At 49.6% G+C, this 21,008-nt stretch overlaps 1 protein-coding gene across 5 annotated transcripts in view; it reads right to left on the bottom strand.

Moving 5' to 3' along the window:
• Nucleotides 1-1,143: 1,143 nt before the first annotated feature.
• SETDB1 (SET domain bifurcated histone lysine methyltransferase 1) overlaps nt 1,144-21,008 on the bottom strand; it is a 37,076-nt gene continuing 17,211 nt past the window's right edge. For 3 of the 5 annotated variants that reach the window (XM_083167423.1, XM_083167421.1, XM_083167420.1), the window contains exons 9-22: nt 20,241-20,431; nt 18,487-18,616; nt 18,266-18,374; nt 16,894-17,142; nt 14,752-15,327; nt 14,088-14,204; nt 13,521-13,690; nt 11,588-12,105; nt 11,124-11,152; nt 10,909-11,035; nt 4,530-4,692; nt 2,976-3,184; nt 1,951-2,039; nt 1,144-1,536 (exon numbers count right to left, since the gene is read on the bottom strand). In XM_083167423.1, the coding sequence (XP_083023549.1) occupies nt 1,419-1,536; nt 1,951-2,039; nt 2,976-3,184; nt 4,530-4,692; nt 10,909-11,035; nt 11,124-11,152; nt 11,588-12,105; nt 13,521-13,690; nt 14,088-14,204; nt 14,752-15,327; nt 16,894-17,142; nt 18,266-18,374; nt 18,487-18,616; nt 20,241-20,431 (2,795 nt within the window). In that variant the 3' untranslated portion in view covers nt 1,144-1,418. Of the gene's footprint in view, nt 1,537-1,950; nt 2,040-2,975; nt 3,204-4,529; nt 4,693-10,908; nt 11,036-11,123; nt 11,153-11,587; nt 12,106-13,520; nt 13,691-14,087; nt 14,205-14,751; nt 15,328-16,893; nt 17,143-18,265; nt 18,375-18,486; nt 18,617-20,240; nt 20,432-21,008 lie in introns of those variants that run through there. The other 2 variants (XR_014466306.1, XM_083167422.1) reach the window with 2 other exon arrangements.

The following is a 21,008-nucleotide window of genomic DNA, read 5'->3' as shown; positions in this document are numbered from 1 at the left end:
TGACTGTGACGAGCAGTGTGACAGGTGACTAACGAGCAGTGTGACAGGTGACTGCGACGAGCAGTGTGACAGGTGACTGCGACGAGCAGTGTGACAGGTGACTGCGACGAGCAGTGTGACAGGTGACTGCGACGAGCAGTGTGACAGGTGACTGCGACGAGCAGTGTGACAGGTGACTGCGACGAGCAGTGTGTCAGGTGACTGCGACGAGCAGTGTGACAGGTGACTGCGACGAGCAGTGTGACAGGTGACGAGCAGTGTGACAGGTGACGAGCAGTGTGACAGGTGACGAGCAGTGTGACAGGTGACGAGCAGTGTGACAGGTGACGAGCAGTGTGACAGGTGACGAGCAGTGTGACAGGTGACAAGCAGTGTGACAGGTGACAAGCAGTGTGACAGGTGACAAGCAGTGTGACAGGTGACAAGCAGTGTGACAGGTGACAAGCAGTGTGACAGGTGACTGTGACAAGCAGTGTGACAGGTGACTGACGAGCAGTGTGACAGGTGACTGACGAGCAGTGTGACAGGTGACTGTGACGAGCAGTGTGACAGGTGACTGACGAGCAGTGTGACAGGTGACTGAGACGAGCAGTGTGACAGGTGACTGAGACGAGCAGTGTGACAGGTGACTGTGACGAGCAGTGTGACAGGTGACTGACGAGCAGTGTGACAGGTGACTGTGACGAGCAGTGTGACAGGTGACTGACGAGCAGTGTGACAGGTGACTGTGACAAGCAGTGTGACAGGTGACTGTGACAAGCAGTGTGACAGGTGACTGTGACGAGCAGTGTGACAGGTGACTGTGACGAGCAGTGTGACAGGTGACTGACGAGCAGTGTGACAGGTGACTGTGGCGAGCAGTGTGACAGGTGACTGTGACGAGCAGTGTGACAGGTGACTGTGACGAGCAGTGTGACAGGTGACTGTGATGAGCAGTGTGATAGGTGACTGTGACGAGCAGTGTCACAGGTGACTGTAACGAGCAGTGTCACAGGTGACTGACTTGACAGGTGGCTGACGAGCAGTGTGACAGGTAGCTGACTGTGACGAGCAGTGTGACAGGTGACCGGTGGCTGACACTACTTATCCCATTCAGCCTCACACTAAACTCTCAGCATCCTATAACCTGCAGAAGAAAACCAGTAAATATTAAATTATTTTATTATTTGAGCATGAAAAAAATAAAGAACATAAAACATTTATCTCTTCAAATAAAGACTATAAAGATAATCTATCCTTCCCTCCCCAACATTTAGTGTAACAAGACTGCCACAATGAGCGGACTGAGGATGCAATGGCAGGACACGGTTCTAACAGCCGGAACATTTCTAGTTCATAGGAAATGTCCATAAAATGAAGAGGGAGAAAGCCTGGTATCTGCAGCACCAGGTACAGGTGTGTGGATCAGGTGGGTGGTGTCACAGGAGGCGGCCCCTGCACTCTGTGGAGCCGCAACAGCACAGCAGCTTCTTGCCCTCAACGCTCCCTACTTCATAGTTATAATCCCAGGTCAACTCTGTACCGGCTCGTATCCTCCTAAGAGACAACAATGGGAAACAATCATGGGATTAGAGCATGGGTCTTCAAACTGTGGCCCTCCAGATGTTGTGGAACTACATGTCCCAGCATGCCCTGACAGTTTTGGCATGCTCTTATAGAAAAAAATGTGGCAATGCATGTTGGAACATGTAGTTTCACAACATCTGGAGGGCCACAGTTTGAAGACCCATGGATTAGAGGAATATGACATACACAATTCCAGCTCCCAGTTTGTGATTGGCCACTGGTGATAACATGCGCTCGCCCCTCCGGTATCCCTGCCATATTTCTTTGGCTTCAAGGTCAATACGATGTGGCCTTTATGCAGAACTGCTCAGACAATGGCAGCGGGAACAGTAAGCACCAGCTGTCTCTAGCGCTGACCCACACTTCCATATGACATATACTTACTTGCTGGCGAAGAAAGCCACCCAGGGGAAGCGCAGGTCGTGCGTATCCACAAACACGTTCTGGACAAACAGGTTAGGGCTGCAGCTGTGCTGTAATAAGAGATAAGAGAGGGATAAGATGCCTCAGAGAAGGGGCTGCCTTTTCTTCTGCCCACGTGCATGGCAGGGATCATTGGATAGACAGTAACTAAACTGGCAAGCATTAGGTCGACACCACTTAGTCGACGTGCATGAAGGTCGACATGGGTTAGGTCGACGTGTCATTAGGTCGACATGGGGCAAGTTGACATGTGGGTTTTGCATTTTGTCCTGAATTTCGACACAGTCAACATGGAGACTGAAACGTAGCCCCGCTGCGCTCGCCATGCTTCGAGCATGGTGCCTCGCTACATTTTTACTGTTGACCTAATGCTTGTCCACCTAGTTACTGGAGATCTAGTGACCGTATCCCGGCAGGACATTACTAAAGGCCCCATGCATTAGGCAGGCGATGTCCCTGGCAGCTCCCTGGGAAATGCTGGATGGACTTTCCTGTACAACACATCAATATATTATGAGATTATTTGTTACATTACAGCCCTTGACACGTGCATCGATTTTTCCAGATTTCTGATTTTGCTTATAGAAGCAAAATCGAATCGAATCCTAAACGAAATTGAATGGTTTTTGTGTCACTTTCGATCTACATTCGATTCGATGCAGGCTCCCGTTTTTACAACATCAAACAGAAAAATCTACTGTGCAGCCAAGGAAATATCGAATTGGATATAGTAAATCGAATGTGTACAATGTACCATGAATGGATATCGAATTCTATATCTAATGCAAAAGTAGAGATCTAATGCCAAATGGAATGGAAAGATCTAATGCCAGATCTAACAGAAAATCGAATCTAACATCGAATCAAAAGCAAATCGATGTGTGTGTACAGGGCTTATGTTGTGACATGTCATTATCGCTCACACTCTTGGTAGTGACGTCATCACCCCCAACAAATCTCTGGTATACGGCTTATCCGCTTCTTACATTCAAGTATCGGCCAAGGTTTCCTTCCAACTTGGCGTCTATTATGTAACAGGATTCCTCCCCATCATAGAACTGCCGCGTCGTCCTCCGTCCAAGTGCTCCGTCACCCCTGTCGGCAGATGCCATATTTGGCTTTACCGTCATGCCGTAGGTGGACTTCAAGGCGAAGCCGCGAGTGGATTTTACCGCCACTTGTCTCTTTAATGGGCCTGGCCAAATAGGATGAAACTAGCGGCAGATTATTAATATAACAGTTTCCAGTAACATAAATAACCATGTATTATACACAGCCCAGTCAGTTACTGCCCGGGGCTCAGAGAAGACCTCCAGATGGCCTATGATGTTTGCCTTAAAGGCGGACCAAGAAGTAAAGGAAACAATATATAGGGGAGCGGAAGCGGATGTCAGGAGCCGCCAGATTCCCATTATTAGGAGCCGCTTCACACGAACTGAATAGTTGGCTAAAGTTATATTACAATAGCAGGGTCCTTATTATACTTCACACTGTAAAACAATATTATGGGCTGCAGTCTATGTACAAAGCATTGAAGAGACAAAGGGCCTAATTTAGAGATGTTCGCTAGGCCACGTCTAATCGTAGCCTAGCAAACCGGTAAATGCTCCCCGGCCGAACGACCGCCCTCCCCCGGTGCCTGAATCCCCTCGCTAGCATGCGAGGAGATGTGTACGCGAACATATCCCCTTGCATCCGATGGTCGTTCACCGTAGAGTAATTTCCCCCTTTCGTAATGTGTCAGTCTAGACTCAGGGTAGGAGCTGAGGTCATGTGACGTCAGCCAACTGCCCGGAGCAGGCATCGCCATGCATATGTTCATAGGGGAACGCCCAGCCTTTTTATTGGGAGGCGTTCCCCTGCCCGGAGAGAACAGCTCGTGAGTGTAAACCTCGCCAAAGCCGTTCCTTCCTGGGGTTTGTGCAAGCGCAAACCATAAACATTGGGACGGGCCAAATTCGGAAGCCAAACAAACTGGTATGAATTAGCCCCATATTGTGGAGACAGATAAAGTAGCAGCCAATCAGCTTTTAACTGCCATAATACAGGTTGTTTGAAAAATGACAATTAGGAGCTAATTGGCTGGTACTTTCTCTCTAGCCAAGGCTTAGTAAATAAACCCATATATAACTAAGGGCCTAACTCGGAGGTGGGTGTAGAAGCTTCTGCGAATGCAGTAATACCACCGGTGGGTCTTTAGGTGACATCCTAAAACTTGGACCAGCCCTGTGGCAGGTGCCCGTCAGCATATGGCCTCCAAAGTGAACAACTGAGTACGCAGCCACTCCAGTGACACGCTCATGCCACTCACATGACACGCCCACACAAAACGGACCTTCCCTGTGCATGCGCTCAGCCGCCACCCTCTCACTGCCCAGGAACCGTCCCCCAGTACAAACACGATCGGGAAGCATGTGCAGTGTGCTCAGCTCTGATAACCTCAGCATTGCGCACCACTCTGAATCAGGCTGTAAGGCTTTCTATGTTGGGCGATACACATCACATGTTCTCCTATGTCTGCGTCTATCACACGTCACTACCTGTGCTGGAGATAACGTTCTTCTTGTCTTCTTCTACGTCGGATCCGGATGAAATGGTCTGGATGTCATCGCTGTCGTTAGCGTTATTTTGGGACGCAGGTTTCTTGCTGTTGGCCCCGTTTCCCACCTCACTTTCGGAGCTGCTGGATAATGTCAGAACCTCCTGGAACGCACACATTTCACAGTGATCACAAGACCCAATAAATGGCATAAAAATGAGAACAGAACAAGAGCCAGGTAAAATAGGACAAACAAGGCGGCTGCATTTATAAGGACAATAAGGGACCGGGACCTCAAAGGTGTTCTTTGTATATTTGTGCCAAGTACAGGAGTGATGTGATTGCTGGACAAAATTTGCAGCTGTGGAACTATACATCCCAGCATGCCCTGCCATAATTTTGCTATTAGGATGAAAAATCATTCGATGTTGAGCAACAATGGAAAAAACGAGATTTATGTCTGATACCCCTTTCACATAGCACTTTTAAAACGGTATATTGCCGTTTTTTTCCCATTTTAAAACGTTTAAGGCTGCAATGTGAAAGTGCCAGAGTTGATTTACCGGTTAAAGTTAACCGGTATTTCAACACGGTTAAAAAGCAGAGTCCTACACGTTTTAAAGCCGTTTTTTAGGCAGTGTGAATGGCTCTATTTCAATGTCTTAAAACGTGTCCCTTGGGGGTTAAACGGGTTGAATGTTTGAATGGTATTAAATGATTTTTAAAACGGTTTTCACCTGCAATTTGAAAGGTCTTAAGGTTCAGACCCGTTTTAAAGTCCCATTTAAGAGTACCGTGTCATTACCCATTTCTGCAATGTGAAAGCAGTATTATCTGGTAAATCTCTTTTTTTCGAGGACGTCAGGGGCCACAGGCTTTACAGTGAGTAGTGGAGTGGGAGAGAGCTTCCAGCACTCTAGAGGTTAAAACTTCATTGCATCCCAGGCAGCCAGGCTCCTCCCCTCCTCTACCCCTCCAGGCCAAGGAACTCAGTTTTTTTTAACAAGCTAAAGCAGGAGACGAGAGAAGGAAGAAAAGCACCACACAGAACACATTATGAACACATGTTAGTACCCTCAACAGGGGAAAAATATAATATAATCTTAACTTAACTGTAAAGAAAGTAAAGCAGGCAAGGCAGGGAGGGAGCCCTGTGGCCCCTGACGTCCTCGAAAAAAGAGATTTACCAGGTAAGACATAAATCTCGTTTTATTCATCGGGACATGTCCGGGGCCACAGGCTTCACAGTGGGATGTCCTAAAGCAGCCACCTAAGGATGAGGACGCGCCTGTGCCGCAGCCAACACACTCTGGCCTAAGGCTGAGTCCTGGGAGGCAAGAGTGTCAAAAGCGCAAGAAAGTATTGGCAGATGACCAAGTCTGCAAATTTGCTCAGCTGTTGCACTGCCCCTAACAGTCCAAGACGCCCCCACATACCTAGTGGAATGTGCCCGTATCCCCACCGGCACCGGGATGGAGGCGTCCAAGTAAGCCTGCCTGATGACAGAGCAAATACAGTGGGCAATAGTTTGCTTAGTGGCAGGCCACCCTCTCTTCTGAAACCCATAGAGTACAAAGAGAGAGTCTGACTTGCGGAAAGGCCTAGTGCGGCGCACATAGATGCGCAATGCCCGGACAACATCCAAGGAGGACTGATCAGTAGAAGCATCAGACTGTCTAAAGGCTGGAACGACAATGTCCTGGTTGACATGAAAGCTGGACACCACCTTTGGTAGGTGAGAAGGTACGGTATGAAGAACCGCCCGGTCACAATGGAAGACCAGGAAAGGGGACTTACAGGACAGAGCTAACAGATCAGCGACTCTCCTGGCCGAAGCTATCGCCAACAAGAAAACCGTCTTCCAGGTGAGCTAACACAGGTCCACCGACCACAAGGGCTCAAAAAGTGGGCCTGAAGAGCAGACAAGACTAGGGAGAGGTCCCACAGGGCAACCGGGGGAACAAAGGGAGGCTTGATATGCAAGATACCCTGCAGGAATGTGCGGATATCCGGCAACAGCGCCAACTGTCGACAGAACAAGATGAACAAAGCCAAAACTTGAACCTTCAAAGGAAGATAAGCGCAACCCAGCCTCCAGGCCCTTCTGCAAAGAACCCTAGCCAGGCGGTAAGTCCTGGGATTGAAGCGGTGTGTTCGACACCAGGTAAAGTAAGCCCTCCAAAGGCGATAAACCCCCTCCAAGGAAGGTTTCCTCACCTTGAGCATGGTGTAGATCACTCTCGAGTTAAAGCCCCTGGCTCTTAACAGGGAGGTCTCAACAGCCACCCTGTCAAAACCAGACACCACAAATCCGGGTGTAGACACGGACCCTTAGAGAGCAGGTCTGGGCGGAGGTGTAAACAAATCGAAGGGGCCACTGACAGGGTCTGCAGATCCGAGAAGCAGATCCGTCTGGGCCAATGGGGAGCCACCAGAATCAACATGCCGCCCTCCACCTTCAGCTTGCGGATCACTCGCAGGAGGAGGGAAAATGGCGGGAATGCATACATCAGTGTGAATGGCCACGGGGCGGACAGGGTGTCCACCAGGCAAGCTGGGTCACAAGACCTGGACCCATACAGGGGGAGTTTGTGGTTTTGGCGAGAGGCCATCAAGTCCACCTCGGGTAGGCCCCACCGTCTTACCAGCATCTGGAACACCTCCGCATGGAGGGCCCATCGCCGGCATCCAGGGTCTGACGACTGAGGAAGTCCGCTTCCCAATTCAGGACTCCCGGGATAAAGATCACTGAGAGAGCAGGGATCTTCTTCTCCGCCCACTGAAAGATGCGGGATGCTTCCACCATAGCGGCCCGACTGCAAGTGCCGCACTGGTGGTTGATATAAGCCACCGTCGCCGCATTGTCCGACTGGACTTGCCCTGGGCGACCCCTCAGCAAGGGTTCCGCCAGCCAGAGGGCCTGAAAGACTGCCCTCAGTTTGAGGACGTTGATGTAGAGCTGGGCCTCCAGAGTGGTCCAGAGGCCCTGGAATGAACTCTGGCACGTGACCGCCCCCAACCATGGGGGCTGGCATCCGTGGTGAGAAGAGTCCACTGGTGGATCCAAAAAGGCCTCCCCACAGTGAGGTTCTGGTCCAGGAGCCACCAGCAAAGGGAGAGACATACTATTGGAGACAAAGCTAACATCTGGTCCCGGATGTTGTGGTAGAATCCTGACCACTTGGAGAGAATCTCCAGCTGTAGAATCTCCTGCCGGGGGTCTGGAGAACATCTCCAGAGTGCTCTGGAATTAAGAGGTCGTCCAGATACGGGAGTATTCGGACACCCTGGTTGCACAGCTTGCTGCCCATCATGGAAACCGTTGATGTTCTGGCTGGATTGGGATATGCACATATGCATCCTGTATATCCAGTGAGGCCATAAAGTCCCCCGGCCGAAGGGACAAGACTATAGAGCGCAAGGTTTCCATCCTGAACTTCGGGACTTGGACAAACTTGTTGAGCTGTTTCAAGTTGAGGATAGGCCGGAAGGATCCGTTGGGCTTTTTGACAAGAAAAAGGCTGGCATAGAACCCGGAACCCCTTTGAAATAAGGGGACGGGTATAATGACTCCTGACAGGAGCAGCTTTTGAACAGACTGTTCCAAAGCCCTGCACTTTTCCAGGTCTGATGGGAGGCTCGTGGAAAAGAATGAGTTCGGTGGACGTCGCCAAAAAGTTAAGGAGTAGCATCGAGAGACCATGTCCCCAACCCAAGCGTCTGTTGTGGATTAAGCCAGATGGCCGAGAACCCCAACAGGCATCTGCCCACCTTGGAATCCCCCAGGTGGAGTCCCACCCCATCATGCGGAGGATTTGTACACTGGCTTAGGATCGTGGCATCTGGTGGCCCAGGGACGCTTACCCCTGGAATTGGAGGATCTGGCCCCCTGGGGAGATCTAGAGGAGACCTGTCCCCTGCCCCAGCACTGAAAGCAAAAGGAATGGAACCCAGGGCCCTGAGGTAGGGGCAGATGGCAGGAAAGTAGCCATAGAAGCTGCTACCGTAGCTACCATTTTATCCAGCTCTGGCCCAAATAAGAAATAACCCTTGAAGGGAAGAGCTTCTAAAGTTCTTTTTAGAGTCAGGGTCCACCTTCCAAGAGCGCAGCCATAGAGATCTGCGTGTAGCCACAGCCGAAGCTGATGCTCTGAAGGTGAGAGTGGCGGAATCCAGAGCCGCCTCTCCCAGATAAAGTGCAGCCTAATGCACCAAATCAATAGTAGGCAAGCAGGGTATCTGCAGGCACCCCCTCGGCAGCCTCTGCCGTGAGAGTAGTTGTCCACTCTACTAAAGCCTTAGCCACCCAAGCAGATGCTAGGGCAGGCCGACCCACTGCCCCAGAAGTGGTGTAAATGAGTTTTAGAAAGTCCTCCAACTTCTGATCAGCTGGGTCCTTAAGGGACGCAGTAGGAATGGGCAGCGTAGAGGATTTTACTAACTTTGCCACATGTGCGTCTACTTTAGGGACAGTTTTTCCAGAAAACCGCTTAGGCAAGCTAAAGTAGGTACCTCCCAAGCCTCCCTGATGATCTTAGTCAAGTTCTCTGATTTAGTGAATAAAACCAGATTACGCTTCGGGCGTTTGAATATAGGGCCTGAAGGTGCAGGCGGTTCAGCGGGGTCATCTAACTTAAGGACCTCTTTCACAGCTGGAACCAAGGGCGGCACATCAAGACGAGATGGGGGATCCACTCAATCACAGGCCTCCCCTTCGTCAATACCGTCGACGGCTTCCTCCAAACAATCATCATCCTTGTCGTACTCATCATCTGTGTCAGTGTCATGCTGACGGGGAGCCGGGGGGGGGGTTTCCTGACTAAAGCCCTCCGTCTATCTGCAGATACTGAACGCTTCCAAGGGGTATCCAACGCCAGAGGGGCGGCATCACGGCCTGCTGGGGCAGCACAGCTGAGACTTTATCAACTAGCCGCGCCATCATCTGTGTGAGTGATGTGGCCCAAGCAGGCTCTTTGTGAGGCCATAGGCTTGGCAGAGCCTGCACATTGTAGCAGCTTGCGCATAAGCCGTCCTGTACATAGTCCTGGGGGGATAGGCCCGCATTACAGGCTGTGCATGAAAGCAATGCTGGGGCCTCTGCCCTCTTGAACTTGACTCTGTTGGACATAACCACGGCTATACAGGTGGGTTATATGGTACAGCTTAACACAAAATAACTGACAGGCAGCTAAAGTGTAATATGGTACACACAATACAGGCAAGCATACAAAGGCATACAATGCAAGAAAGAAAATGGCACTGGGCTCCTGCAGCAGCTATGGCTAGCTGGAGCACAATACTGTACCACAGGAGAGGTACAGGGGGCCCTGCCCAAGTGACCTGGCCGTGAAGGAGTGGCTGAGAGCTTCTCCGTGTCCCTCCTCACATGCAGCAGGCAAACAGGAAGGGATGGCGGGAACTCTCTGTGCTGTGCAGTTCCCTGCCTACTGTCCCCGGGGCAGGAGCTGATGTGGTGGGAGATTCCTCCCCCTTCTAACAAATGGCCACCAGGATAAAATGGCGGGGATCCGGCACGCGCTGGGTGGCCCCACATACCGGCGCTGCTGCCCACAAACTTAAATCCCTGGTGGTCCATCAGGAGCGGGTGGTGGGCCAGCCACCCGCTTGCTAGTTTAGCCAGCGGTTCCACCCCACCGGGCTGCTTACAGCCGCTGTCAGCGCACCAGCGGGGAGCATGTTAACTGTCTTAGGTCCCCGGCGTCTGGTGGCGACGGTTGCTCCCCAGTGCCAGGAGGCCACTGCTGTCCCCACCCGCAAGTGGAGTTGCAGCTCTGGACCTGGGTGATGGAGCAGCAGCGCAGCTGTCTGATAGATACCCAGTGCTGCTGACCTGTCACTGAAGAAAATCAGTGTGTAAAAAAAAAAAAGGAAAAAAAAGTGAAGTAAGGCTGCTAAAACAGCAGCCCCTCTAGTGGGTGCATCTGGCTCCTGCCAGCACCCTGAAAAAAAATGAATTCTTTGGCCTGTAGGCGGGGTAGAGGGGAGGAGCCTGGCTGCCTGGGAGGCAGTGAAGTTTTAACCTCTAGGGTTCTGAAATCTTTCTCCCACTCCACTAACCACTGTAAGGCCTGTGGCCCCTGACGTTTCCCAATGAATAAAAACGAGATATAAGATGCATCCCCAAAATATAGGGATACTTGTGTAATGGGATAAATGGAAGCAGCATCTATGACAGGAGTCATTGGAGGATCTGGAAAAAACGAAACCATAAAATAAAATGATGGTATAAATGATGTGTAAAGCGACAACGGCAGACGCTTGTAGCTCACACTACAAGATGGACAGCAGAATCATTAGGGGCACCCCACTCACACTGGGAAAACATTGGCAGTTCCATGGCCTATACATGTCCCACTTACATCATTGGTCTGTGTGAGGGACTGGCGTCTGATTTGGTGCATGGCAGTTTTGCTGACAGGTCTCTTCAAACCCTGAGGTTTGGCTGGGCTGGGGTTATAACCGTACACACGGTTGCTCTCTCCGAGCCTATGGACCAAAGCAATAACAGTATAATGTTGGCAGACATATAGAATGGGTCTCTCCTCAAATATAGAGTGCAGGAATCAGTACGTACCTAGGGAGCTTGTTGGCATCCTCAGTCTCCTGCAATGCAGTAGAAAGTCAGATGATAAGTAATGGGCAAGGTGCAGAAAAGCACAACAAGAGAACACCAGGCTCTGACCAAAGGTAGCTCCAAGTTACCCGTGCGCATCAACACCCGCCGGCTACCCTGGAAGTTTCATGCTAACAGAGGAAATGCGGATAATACATAAAGTAGGTACGGTTGTAACAGACTTCACCAACCTCTCTCTGCAGGACCCCATGCAGGTGGCAATCTGTGACAGATCTATACCCCCTACCACTTCAGCAAAGAATGAGCCGCACTTCCAGTTTGTGATTCTGTACTTGGCCCAGTCCTGTGTACTGATGCTCGGAGGTCCGCGGCACTTGTTCTCTTGTGTAATATTACATATGGGGACACACTGTGTGGCAGTAATATTTCCCCTATACCCTTAAATTGCCAGAGCTCCTCCTCACCTTCCCATGCTCCTCTTTCTTTGGTTGTTTCTCTGCATCTGGCATGTCTCCCATTTTGTCAGAGTCCATGATCGTGTCAGCCATGGTGTTGGAGCTCAGCCAAGAGGCCACCTTGTTTTTGGAGGTCTCCTCTGGGAGCTTGCAGTCTGCTTTTTCTTCTTGGCTGGTCTGTTTGACTAAAGAGTTCTTACGGACAGTTTCTGAGGTTCCATTTTCCTTCCGACCCTTGGTTTGGCGGCGCGTGGTGTAGCTCCGCCACACTGAGCTAGATACAGGGTTCTCGTTCTTCACAAAGTTGTCATCTGAACTGTCTTTGGACTCTTCCTGTTCATCGCTGTGTGAGTTTTCTTCTCCCTCTCCCTTGAGGTCCACACCGCTGCTGTCGGAGGATGACTTCACGTCACTTTCGTAACCCTCTTTGTAATTTTCCACACTTTCAATGTGGTCCAAATTTGCAAAGTACTCGTCACCCATCTCCAGGCCTTCTTTGTCCGCAAAATCGTCAGTCAGGATCTTTCCTGTGAGGAAAGAGAGAAACTGAGATCATAAATGGGCAAAAGTAGCAAACTGACCACACCTGGTAGCATTAAGTGGCCCAAACATCTGCGGTGCACTTCTCTGCTTATTCAACCCACTCGTGGGAAATGCAGATCAGTGGCCATAGGTTATCGGCGATCGTTGGGCAATCTCTGACTGTGAAAAAACCCACGATTTGCAGATCCCGATCATTTTCAGGTATGGTTTGCCAAATCTGCTCAATTCAACATGTTGAATATCCCTGACACGCTGGACTAGGCGTCTGGGCCTCAGGGAATTGTAACAATCAAGACCCTGTCCCAATGCCAACATATGTCACGCTCTAAGATACTGCAAATTACATTGTTCTGTCTCCACAATGAGTCTGACATATGAAATATAGCAGATGATAATGGGGCACAGAAAGCTAACAACAGCATCTCTACTGAATGATAAAGTCTGCAAGCAGATTTATTAGTATCACCATCAAACACTGCCAATAGCAAAAATACTTTTATACAATTAATCATTTAGCATTTACATTGGACAACAACACAAAAAGAAAATAGCAAGAGGTAGAGACCCTTTAAAAAAAAAAATAACTAAAAAAAATGGTACTTGTTTCCTAGCAGGGCGCCCACTAAGCTATTTGCTTAGTGGGCTATTCTGCATAGTGAAATCACATCGCATGGCTTTTTGTAGCTTGCGATGTGTGCGATGCGATCTCAGTAGTTAATTTATTCACTGCACCCTGAGTGAAATCGCATCGCAGATTAGATGAGATCAGATGAGATCTCAGTAGTTCATATGGTAAAACACCTAAAACATCACCACTCTCCACGTCACCTTGAAGCGCCACGAGCGCAGCGGAACGCATCCTCCGACCTTTTCATACCCCTACTATCCACGTCGGCGTGGAGTTGATTTTATATAGTGTGGCGAGTGCAGCCAGCCACCGAGCCCGAAGCATGGCGAGCCCCACGAGGTTAGGCAGATTACTTTACATGTATTCCGCGTCCGCTCGCCACGCTTCGGGCTCGGTGGCTCGCTGCGCTCGCCACACTATATAAAATCAACTCCACGCCGACGTGGATAGTGGGGGTATGAAAAGGTCGGAGGATGCGTTCTGCCGCCCCTTGTGGGGCTCGCCACGCTACGGGGTGACGTGGAGAGTGGTGCTGTTTTAGGTGTTTTACCATATGAACTACTGAGATCTCATCTCATCTCACATCTCACGCTACAAAAAAGATTTCACTCAGGGTGCAGTGAATAAATTAACTAAATTAACTACTGAGTGTACGTAGGAAATCTGGGCGCCCTGCTAGAAAACAAGTACCAAAAAAAATCACAGTGAAAAAAACCCTAATAGTAAATTCAGGATCAATCCTCAGATACACCCCAATCCCATCATCCGTACCTGCATAGATGCAGACGAAGGAGCCCTTGGCAATGTCATCCAGGCAGCGAATCCCCCAGCCCTTGTTCTGGGTCTTGAAGAGCTGGAGACGCACTTGGAGGCCGTGTTGTACCAGGCGATTAGTGCACATATTGACGTTGCATTTACACCTCTTGTTACATTCGTACACCCTGTGATAAAGAACAGGAACATTACATGTGGCCTCCATATTACAGGCAAGCAGATTCCAGCTTACTGTACGTGTGCTTTTCACCCAGACATGTACTGAAACACAGTGCACCAAACGTATCAGAACCTGATAGCCACATTGGGATTGATAGCCACATTACCGCAGTGTGATTCTCAGACATCAGTTATAATGGAATCATCTTGACCAAAGCCTTTCACACCTTCTGCAAACTGCTGTGTTTGTCATCATTACAGAACTATTATATAAAAGGTTGCAGCAATCCAATGACACGTGATCCTGGCTTTATGTTATGATGAATGAATAACCACCACCACTAAGTCCAGCACTATTACAGCACCCACAGACAGACAGTAATAGAGATTATCATCTTCCATTACCCAGTGGGGAGACATTCTTCCAGTCGCTTGTGTGTGTAACCCGCTGCCGTGTTGACTTGTGCCCCAGGGGTGCACCCCGTGGCATCAATTGTTAATTGGTGACAAGCACATCTGGACCTGAAAAACCACAAGGAAACATTAATCAGAAACCAGTATTGATCTAACAGGAATATACAGCATAAATACAGATGTATATATCTCCATACTGCGGCAGACACAGACATTAACCTTCTCTGAAAGCGAGGCTGCCTATAGCATGTTTCCAAAGGCTCTGGCAGCAATATGCCATGTATAGGAAATAATCGTCCCATGACCAAAAAATCTGTCTGCTACCATAAGGTAGTCTTCATGCTAGGCTGTTTTAGCGGGGCGTCTCCATGCGCCGGCTCGGATCTAGACGTCAGTGAGGTCACCAAGCCGCCGTTTGTATTTATTAGGCAAACCGGACCCTGCGGGTCCGGTTTGCCTAATACAGTAGAGGCTTATAAAGACATAAAAAGCAGGCAGAGAGCTTACAGTACATGCTCTTTAAGATCAGGGGGGAAGCTGACAGCCCAATGACACAGCCCAGAACTCCTGCCAGGAATGGCGGGCCACTCAGCAGCTGCAGAACCCAATACTTTACAAGACATGAAGTGATCAGCGCGTAACCACCGGCCCCTACCTGTCTCGGCATCCATCCGTACAGTCACATCCCACCAAGAAGTCCGAGCTGGTGTTTATGAACACCCCCCTGCCCGGGATCCTCTCCTTGCTGTAATCCACCTGCGGAGGAGGCGTCCTGTCTATCTCGTTCACGCATGAGAGCTGCACGTCCTCTCTACCGCGTGTGATGTCTGCGATGTAATAGAACTGCTTCTGCGGCTGGAATTTGCGGTCAACCAGCACATAGGGGTCCAGGCAAAACATCTCTAAAAAGAGCGCGTCGCAGTGTGTCTCAAAGATGAAGCGTTCTACCTCCTGCATGCTGCGCAGGCTGAGCCCGCAAGGCGTTTTATAGATGACATGGAACCCCATCTTGCGGTTCACTCGCCGCCGGGCGGTCATGCGCCTGAAGTCGTATAGTAGCGGGACCAATAGAGGGTTCTTGCCCCGGTGTGAAGTGGCACGGAGACGGGACAAACAGGAGTGGCTGCAGATGTGCGGTAGGTAAAGGAGTTTCTCCATAGGGGCCTTGTAACTGTTCTCGATGGGCATCTGGGTTGTAGGAAGATGCGACTGCTGAGCAATTGTCACAAACCTGTACGGAGAAAGGGGAATAAGGAGACCGGTAATTAATGTCATTTTACATGGTGCCACCATGTGAACAACCTTCTCCAAATAGAATTACAGTACATCCATGGAAAGGTCTGAAAAGATGCTGAGTTTTATTAGTTCAAGGGCCGCTAATCACAGCACACCCACCTGCCTGCCTGATCCCTTCAGTCCGTCCAGGGGCTCTCTCTGGGCTGGTATATACAGACATAAGGGGGCGCTCTGGGCTGGTATATACACAGACATAAGGGGGCGCTCTGGGCTGGTATATACAGACATAAGGGGGCGCTCTGGGCTGGTATATACAGACATAAGGGGGCGCTCTGGGCTGGTATATACAGAAATAAGGGGACACTCTGGGCTGGTATATACAGACATAAGGGGGCACTCTGGGCTGGTATATACAGACATAAGGGGCACTCTGGGCTGGTATATACAGACATAGGGGGCCCTGTGCTGGTATAAAAAGACATAAGGGGGCACTCTGGGCTGGCATATACAGACATAAGGGGGTTATGGGCTTGTATATACAGACATAAGGGGGCACTCTGGGCTGGTATATACAGACATAAGGGGGCTCTCTGGGCTGGTATATACAGACATAAGGGGGCACTCTGGGCTGGTATATACAGACATAAGGGGGCTCTGGGCTGGTATATACAGACATAAGGGGGCTCTGGGCTGGTATATACAGACATAAGGGGGCTCTGGACTTGTATATACAGACATAAGGGGGCTCTGGGCTGGTATATACAGACATAAGGGGGCTCTGGGCTGGTATATACAGACATAAGGGGGCTCTGGACTTGTATATACAGACATAAGGGGGCTCTGGGCTGGTATATACAGACATAAGGGGGCTCTCTGGGCTGGTATATACAGACATAAGGGGGCTCTCTGGGCTGGTATATACAGATATAAGGGGGCTCTCTGGGCTGGTATATATAGACATAAGGGGGCTCTGGGCTGGTATATAAAGACATAAGGGGGCTCTGGACTTGTATATACAGACATAAGGGGGCTCTCTGGGCTGGTATATAAAGACATAAGGGGGCTCTGGGCTGGTATATACAAACATAAGGGGGCTCTCTGGGCTGGTATATACAGACATAAGGGGGCTCTGGGCTGGTATATACACAGACATAAGGGGGCTCTCTGGGCTGGTATATACAGACATAAGGGGGCTCTCTGGGCTGGTATATACAGACATAAGGGGGCTCTGGGCTGGTATATACAGACATGAGGGGGCTCTGGGCTGGTATATACAGACATAAGGGGGCTCTCTGGGCTGGTATATACAGACATAAGGGGGCTCTGGGCTGGTATATACAGACATAAGGGGGCTCTCTGGGCTGGTATATACAGACAAAAGGGGGCTCTGGGCTGGTATATACAGACATGAGGGGGCTCTGGGCTGGTATATACAGACATAAGGGGGCTCTCTGGGCTGGTATATAAGGGCAATTCAGGACTCTTTGGGCTTGTATACAAAAACATGTCAGATGTTCCGATGCTCTGGGTCTGCCAGCCATTAGCAACAGCAGAGACTCACCTGTTAGCTTGTGCCACCTGTGAAGTTTGGACAGTATGATTGGGCTGAAGGTTGTGTATTGTCTGTAGGTTCTGGAGTCCTAGGATAGGCTGGAGAGCCTGGTTGTGCTGATTTGGCAGCATAGAGCGCACACCAGGCTGTTGCTCATTGGGTATGGGTGATGACTGTCCAGAACCTGCTGACCCGGGCCGGAATGAAGTACTCTTCTTTGCCACTTGTTTCTTGTTCTGTGTCTGCTGGCTGTCTGAGCTGAAATAACGACATACACTACAGTCACCACAATGCTTGTGTGCCATAACAATCTATGTGTATCAATGTTGACCACAGGAAAACATCTACACCCAAGGCGGTATGGCCCAGCAGGGCACGGAGATAATGGGAATTCTAGTGCCGCAACGTCATTTAGCACCAGCTGCAAGTTACTGTATGGCCTACTATGTAACTTACTGTAGAGGTGCAGCCTAATGTTGCTGTTGTTTTTTCTTTGGGTGGGGGGATGGGGGGTTTGTGCGGAGGTGTGTCAGCCACTAAAAAGAAAGTAAACCGGGTCTGACACTGGAAACCACTATTTCTACTTTTACCCTGACCACAGGCATTTTCGTGTGGCGATAGGTAAATAGGATATCATCTACATATAGATGATACTGAAATCCAAAATAGTGGAACAGCTTTCCAGGAGAAAATGGTATAGATAGAAAAAAAAATCAGAGGACCCGGAACTAAGCCACGTTGTACAAGTGACAGAGGTGGATCTAGAAAAGAGACCCACTGAGAAATGTAACAGGGTCCGAGTTTGCTCAGGGTGAAAGATGCCAGACGATCGGGTATGTTTTTTTTATTTTTTTAAATCAACAATTATTTTTAAACCAAAACCCTCCTGCCTTGCAAATGATTGTCGCTTTAGAAAACATCCAATATTTTCTGGCATACTGCAAACATGGATCCTAATACATTCCCCCTCCAGAATCAGATGGCATCATGAAGACTTAGGGATTGTAGCGTGAGTGTGAGAAGTCACAGTGTCAAATCCAGGAGAATTAAAAAGAGAGTAATAATGGCATATAAGAGTGATCAAATAATTCAAAACCTCAGTCAGTGCTGACTCTGGATTACTGGGAAGGAAAGTCTGACTGCAGAGGGTCCAGTAAGGTTTAGGAGCTGGGAAGGAATTTGCCTTACGGGTGAACCAGAATAAGGGCCTATGGCCCCCCAGATGTTGTGAAACTACACATCCTAGCATGCCTTGCAATAGTTTTGGCATTCCCTGATAGCAATACTGTGGCATGGCATCATGGGACTTGTAGTTTCACAACAGCTGGAGGGCCATAGTTTGGACATGCCTGCCCTAAAGGCTCCTGGAAAAATTACTTACTCTGTGTCGATAAAGTGCGGAGAGCTTGGCACTGTTGGTTTACATGGTGGCTCGCTCCCTGTTAGGTCATGTGTATACTGCACCACTGGTCCTTTACTCCGCACTGCACCTAGAAACAGAGAACAGTCCGTCGTTGCTTCCTCCAGGTAGACCAATGATTCCTGGCCTTCTAAAGTCACCTGAGGTGTGACGGATGTGGAAGGAGCCCTGGAGTAACTCACCGACGTTAGGGCGCGTTCGCTGTTGTCCCGCTTGCTTCTTCTCCTGCGTGGAAGCTGTAGACGTCTTCATGCTGAACATGGGCTCCAAGCGAGTGGACCCTCGATAAATCCACTCACAACGCTTGTCATCCTGCAATATGCAGAGGATACATCTTCAATCAAACCCATGTATATATCACCAGTCAGAACATAATAGTTATACACTATTACCTTGATAGATACAACTTGTGCGTATTACAATGATCGGTGCGTGTTAAATTAGCCACGGGACTTTTTGCAGCTGTGTTCCTGTCCTTTAATTGCAATGCCCAATTTTCGGACAAGAGAGAACGAGATTTATGTCTTACCTGTTAAATCTCTTTCTTTGAGGACGTCAGGGGCCACAGGGATTACAGTGGGTAGAGAGTGAGGTCACGACCTTTCCAGCACCAGAAAGGATAAAACTTCTGACTGCCTAGAGACAGGCCTGGCTCCTCCCCTCCTCTACCCTGCCTCCTAGGCTAGCTACTTTCAGTTTTTTCCAAAGCCAGGCAGGAGACAAGATAGAAGGAAGAGAAACCCATACAGAAACACATTCAACAAATATATGTGTGTGTGGTTGCTCAACAGAGAAACCATAACATGTGTTAGTACCCTCAACAGAGGAACCTTTAACTAAGTTCACTCTACGGAGGAACTATGAACTTCAATACCAATGAAGCAGGCGCGGCAGGGAGGGATCCCTGTGGCCCCTGACGTCCTCGAAGAAAGAGATTTAACAGGTAAGACATAAATCTTGTTTTCTTCTGCGGCAGACGTCAGGGGCCAGAGGGATTACAGTGGGACGTCCTAAAGCAGCCACCTAAGGGTGGGGACGCGCCTGTGCCGCGGCCAGTATACTCTGGCCGAATGCCGAGTTCTGGGAGGCAAACGTAACAAACGCAAAAAAGCGTAAGAAATCGTTGGCAGACGACCAAGTTGCCGCCTTGCCAAGTTGCTCTGCAGTTGCACCACCTGTAAAAGCCCGAAACACACCCACAGATGTAGCGGAATGAGCCCGGACCCCCGCAAGAACCGGGAGGGAGGTGAACAAGGAGGCCTACTTGATAACTGACCGCAGCGATTGGCTGGTCATAGTCTGCGTGGTAGCAGACCAACCCCTCTTAGGAATTCTCTAGTGGATAAAGAGAGAGTCAGATCGCCGAAATGTTCCAGCGTGATGTATATAGACGTGCAAAGCATAGCCCACATCCAGTTGATTGCTGCCTAGGAGAGACCGCCGGCCTACAAAGGGCAGGGATCACTATCTCCTGGAGCCCCTGACTCGTTGAATACTGGAGCCGGCGAGGCTCCGGAACGCAGCGAGCAGTGGCGAATGTGCAGCGAATCCTAAACAGGATTCGCTGCACATCGACAAAATGCTCATTGAATACTGCCCACTGACTCCAGTCAGTGTAAAAATAAGATTTAAATTTTTTATTTTTTTAAACGAAGTTTAGGCTGCTAAAAGCAGCTCCTTTCAAAATGCGTGTTGGCTCCTGCCAGCACAATCAAAACTGAAAGCTAGCCTAGGAGGCAGGGTAGAGGAGGGGAGGAGCCAGGGCTGTCTCTAGACAGTCAGAAGTTTTATCCTTCCTGGTGCTGGAAGGGTCTTGACCTCACTCTCTACCCACTGTAAGCCCTGTGGCCCCTGACGTCTGCCGCAGAAGAAACAGACTATACACTTGGGCCATCTGAAACCTCATCATGAGGAGCGAATAAAAGCAGTCTCTTACCAAAAATAAAATCTTCACCAGGCTCCCGTCTACTTCCTCAACCTTGGACTTCCACCAGGTGCCCTCCCACTCTGTCTTGATCAGCTGACCGCTTTTGAGTAGAACCATTGGCCGGTTGGGGTAGGCAGTGACGTACTCCTCAATAAAGTCTCGACAAGAAACATCTTCAATGTCCTGCCAGGATTTAGTGACTGGGTGGGATATGGAGAGGAGAATATTGGTGATTATCACTTGTTATTAGAAACAGTTACCCGCCATGAGCACTTCATGACAAGTCTACTTTATCATGGACAACTAAACAACACAGCAACTCAACCCCACTTAAAGTCCAACAGAATCCAGCATGACAAACAAAGCAGAAGGCAACATCTTAAAGGAGCTCCGCTGTAACGCAGAAAAGGTGCAATTCAATTACAGGTGATGTGCCATACAGAGTAACTCCAAGATACCCCTATATGTCCCACTTGCCTGAAAGGAGAGGGAAGTGCCGCACTATGCCTGAGAGAAGGGGAGAGAGTGGCTTTGGGGGGGGGGGGAATCCTAGTCTCAGGGTTCGGACAGCGGGGGAGACACACAGCAAGGAGGGGGGGGGGCCATAGCAGGGTTGAAATCGTGGGACATTTTCTCAGGATTTTGGGCTGGGAAGCTTACAAACCAGCCCAGTCGCGGGTTGTTCCCAGGCCAAACACAGGAATTTAGGCTGGTGTGTAAGGGGTATTAATCTTCTCTACATATGTGACTGTATACAACTACAGTTCCTAGCAGAAA

The sequence above is a fragment of the Crinia signifera genome, chromosome 12 (assembly GCF_055691185.1).
Source record: "Crinia signifera chromosome 12, ASM5569118v1, whole genome shotgun sequence".
Lineage (NCBI taxonomy): Eukaryota > Metazoa > Chordata > Amphibia > Anura > Myobatrachidae > Crinia > Crinia signifera.
Note: the sequence above shows the minus strand (reverse complement) of the source record. Positions and strands in the feature narration are given on the sequence as shown.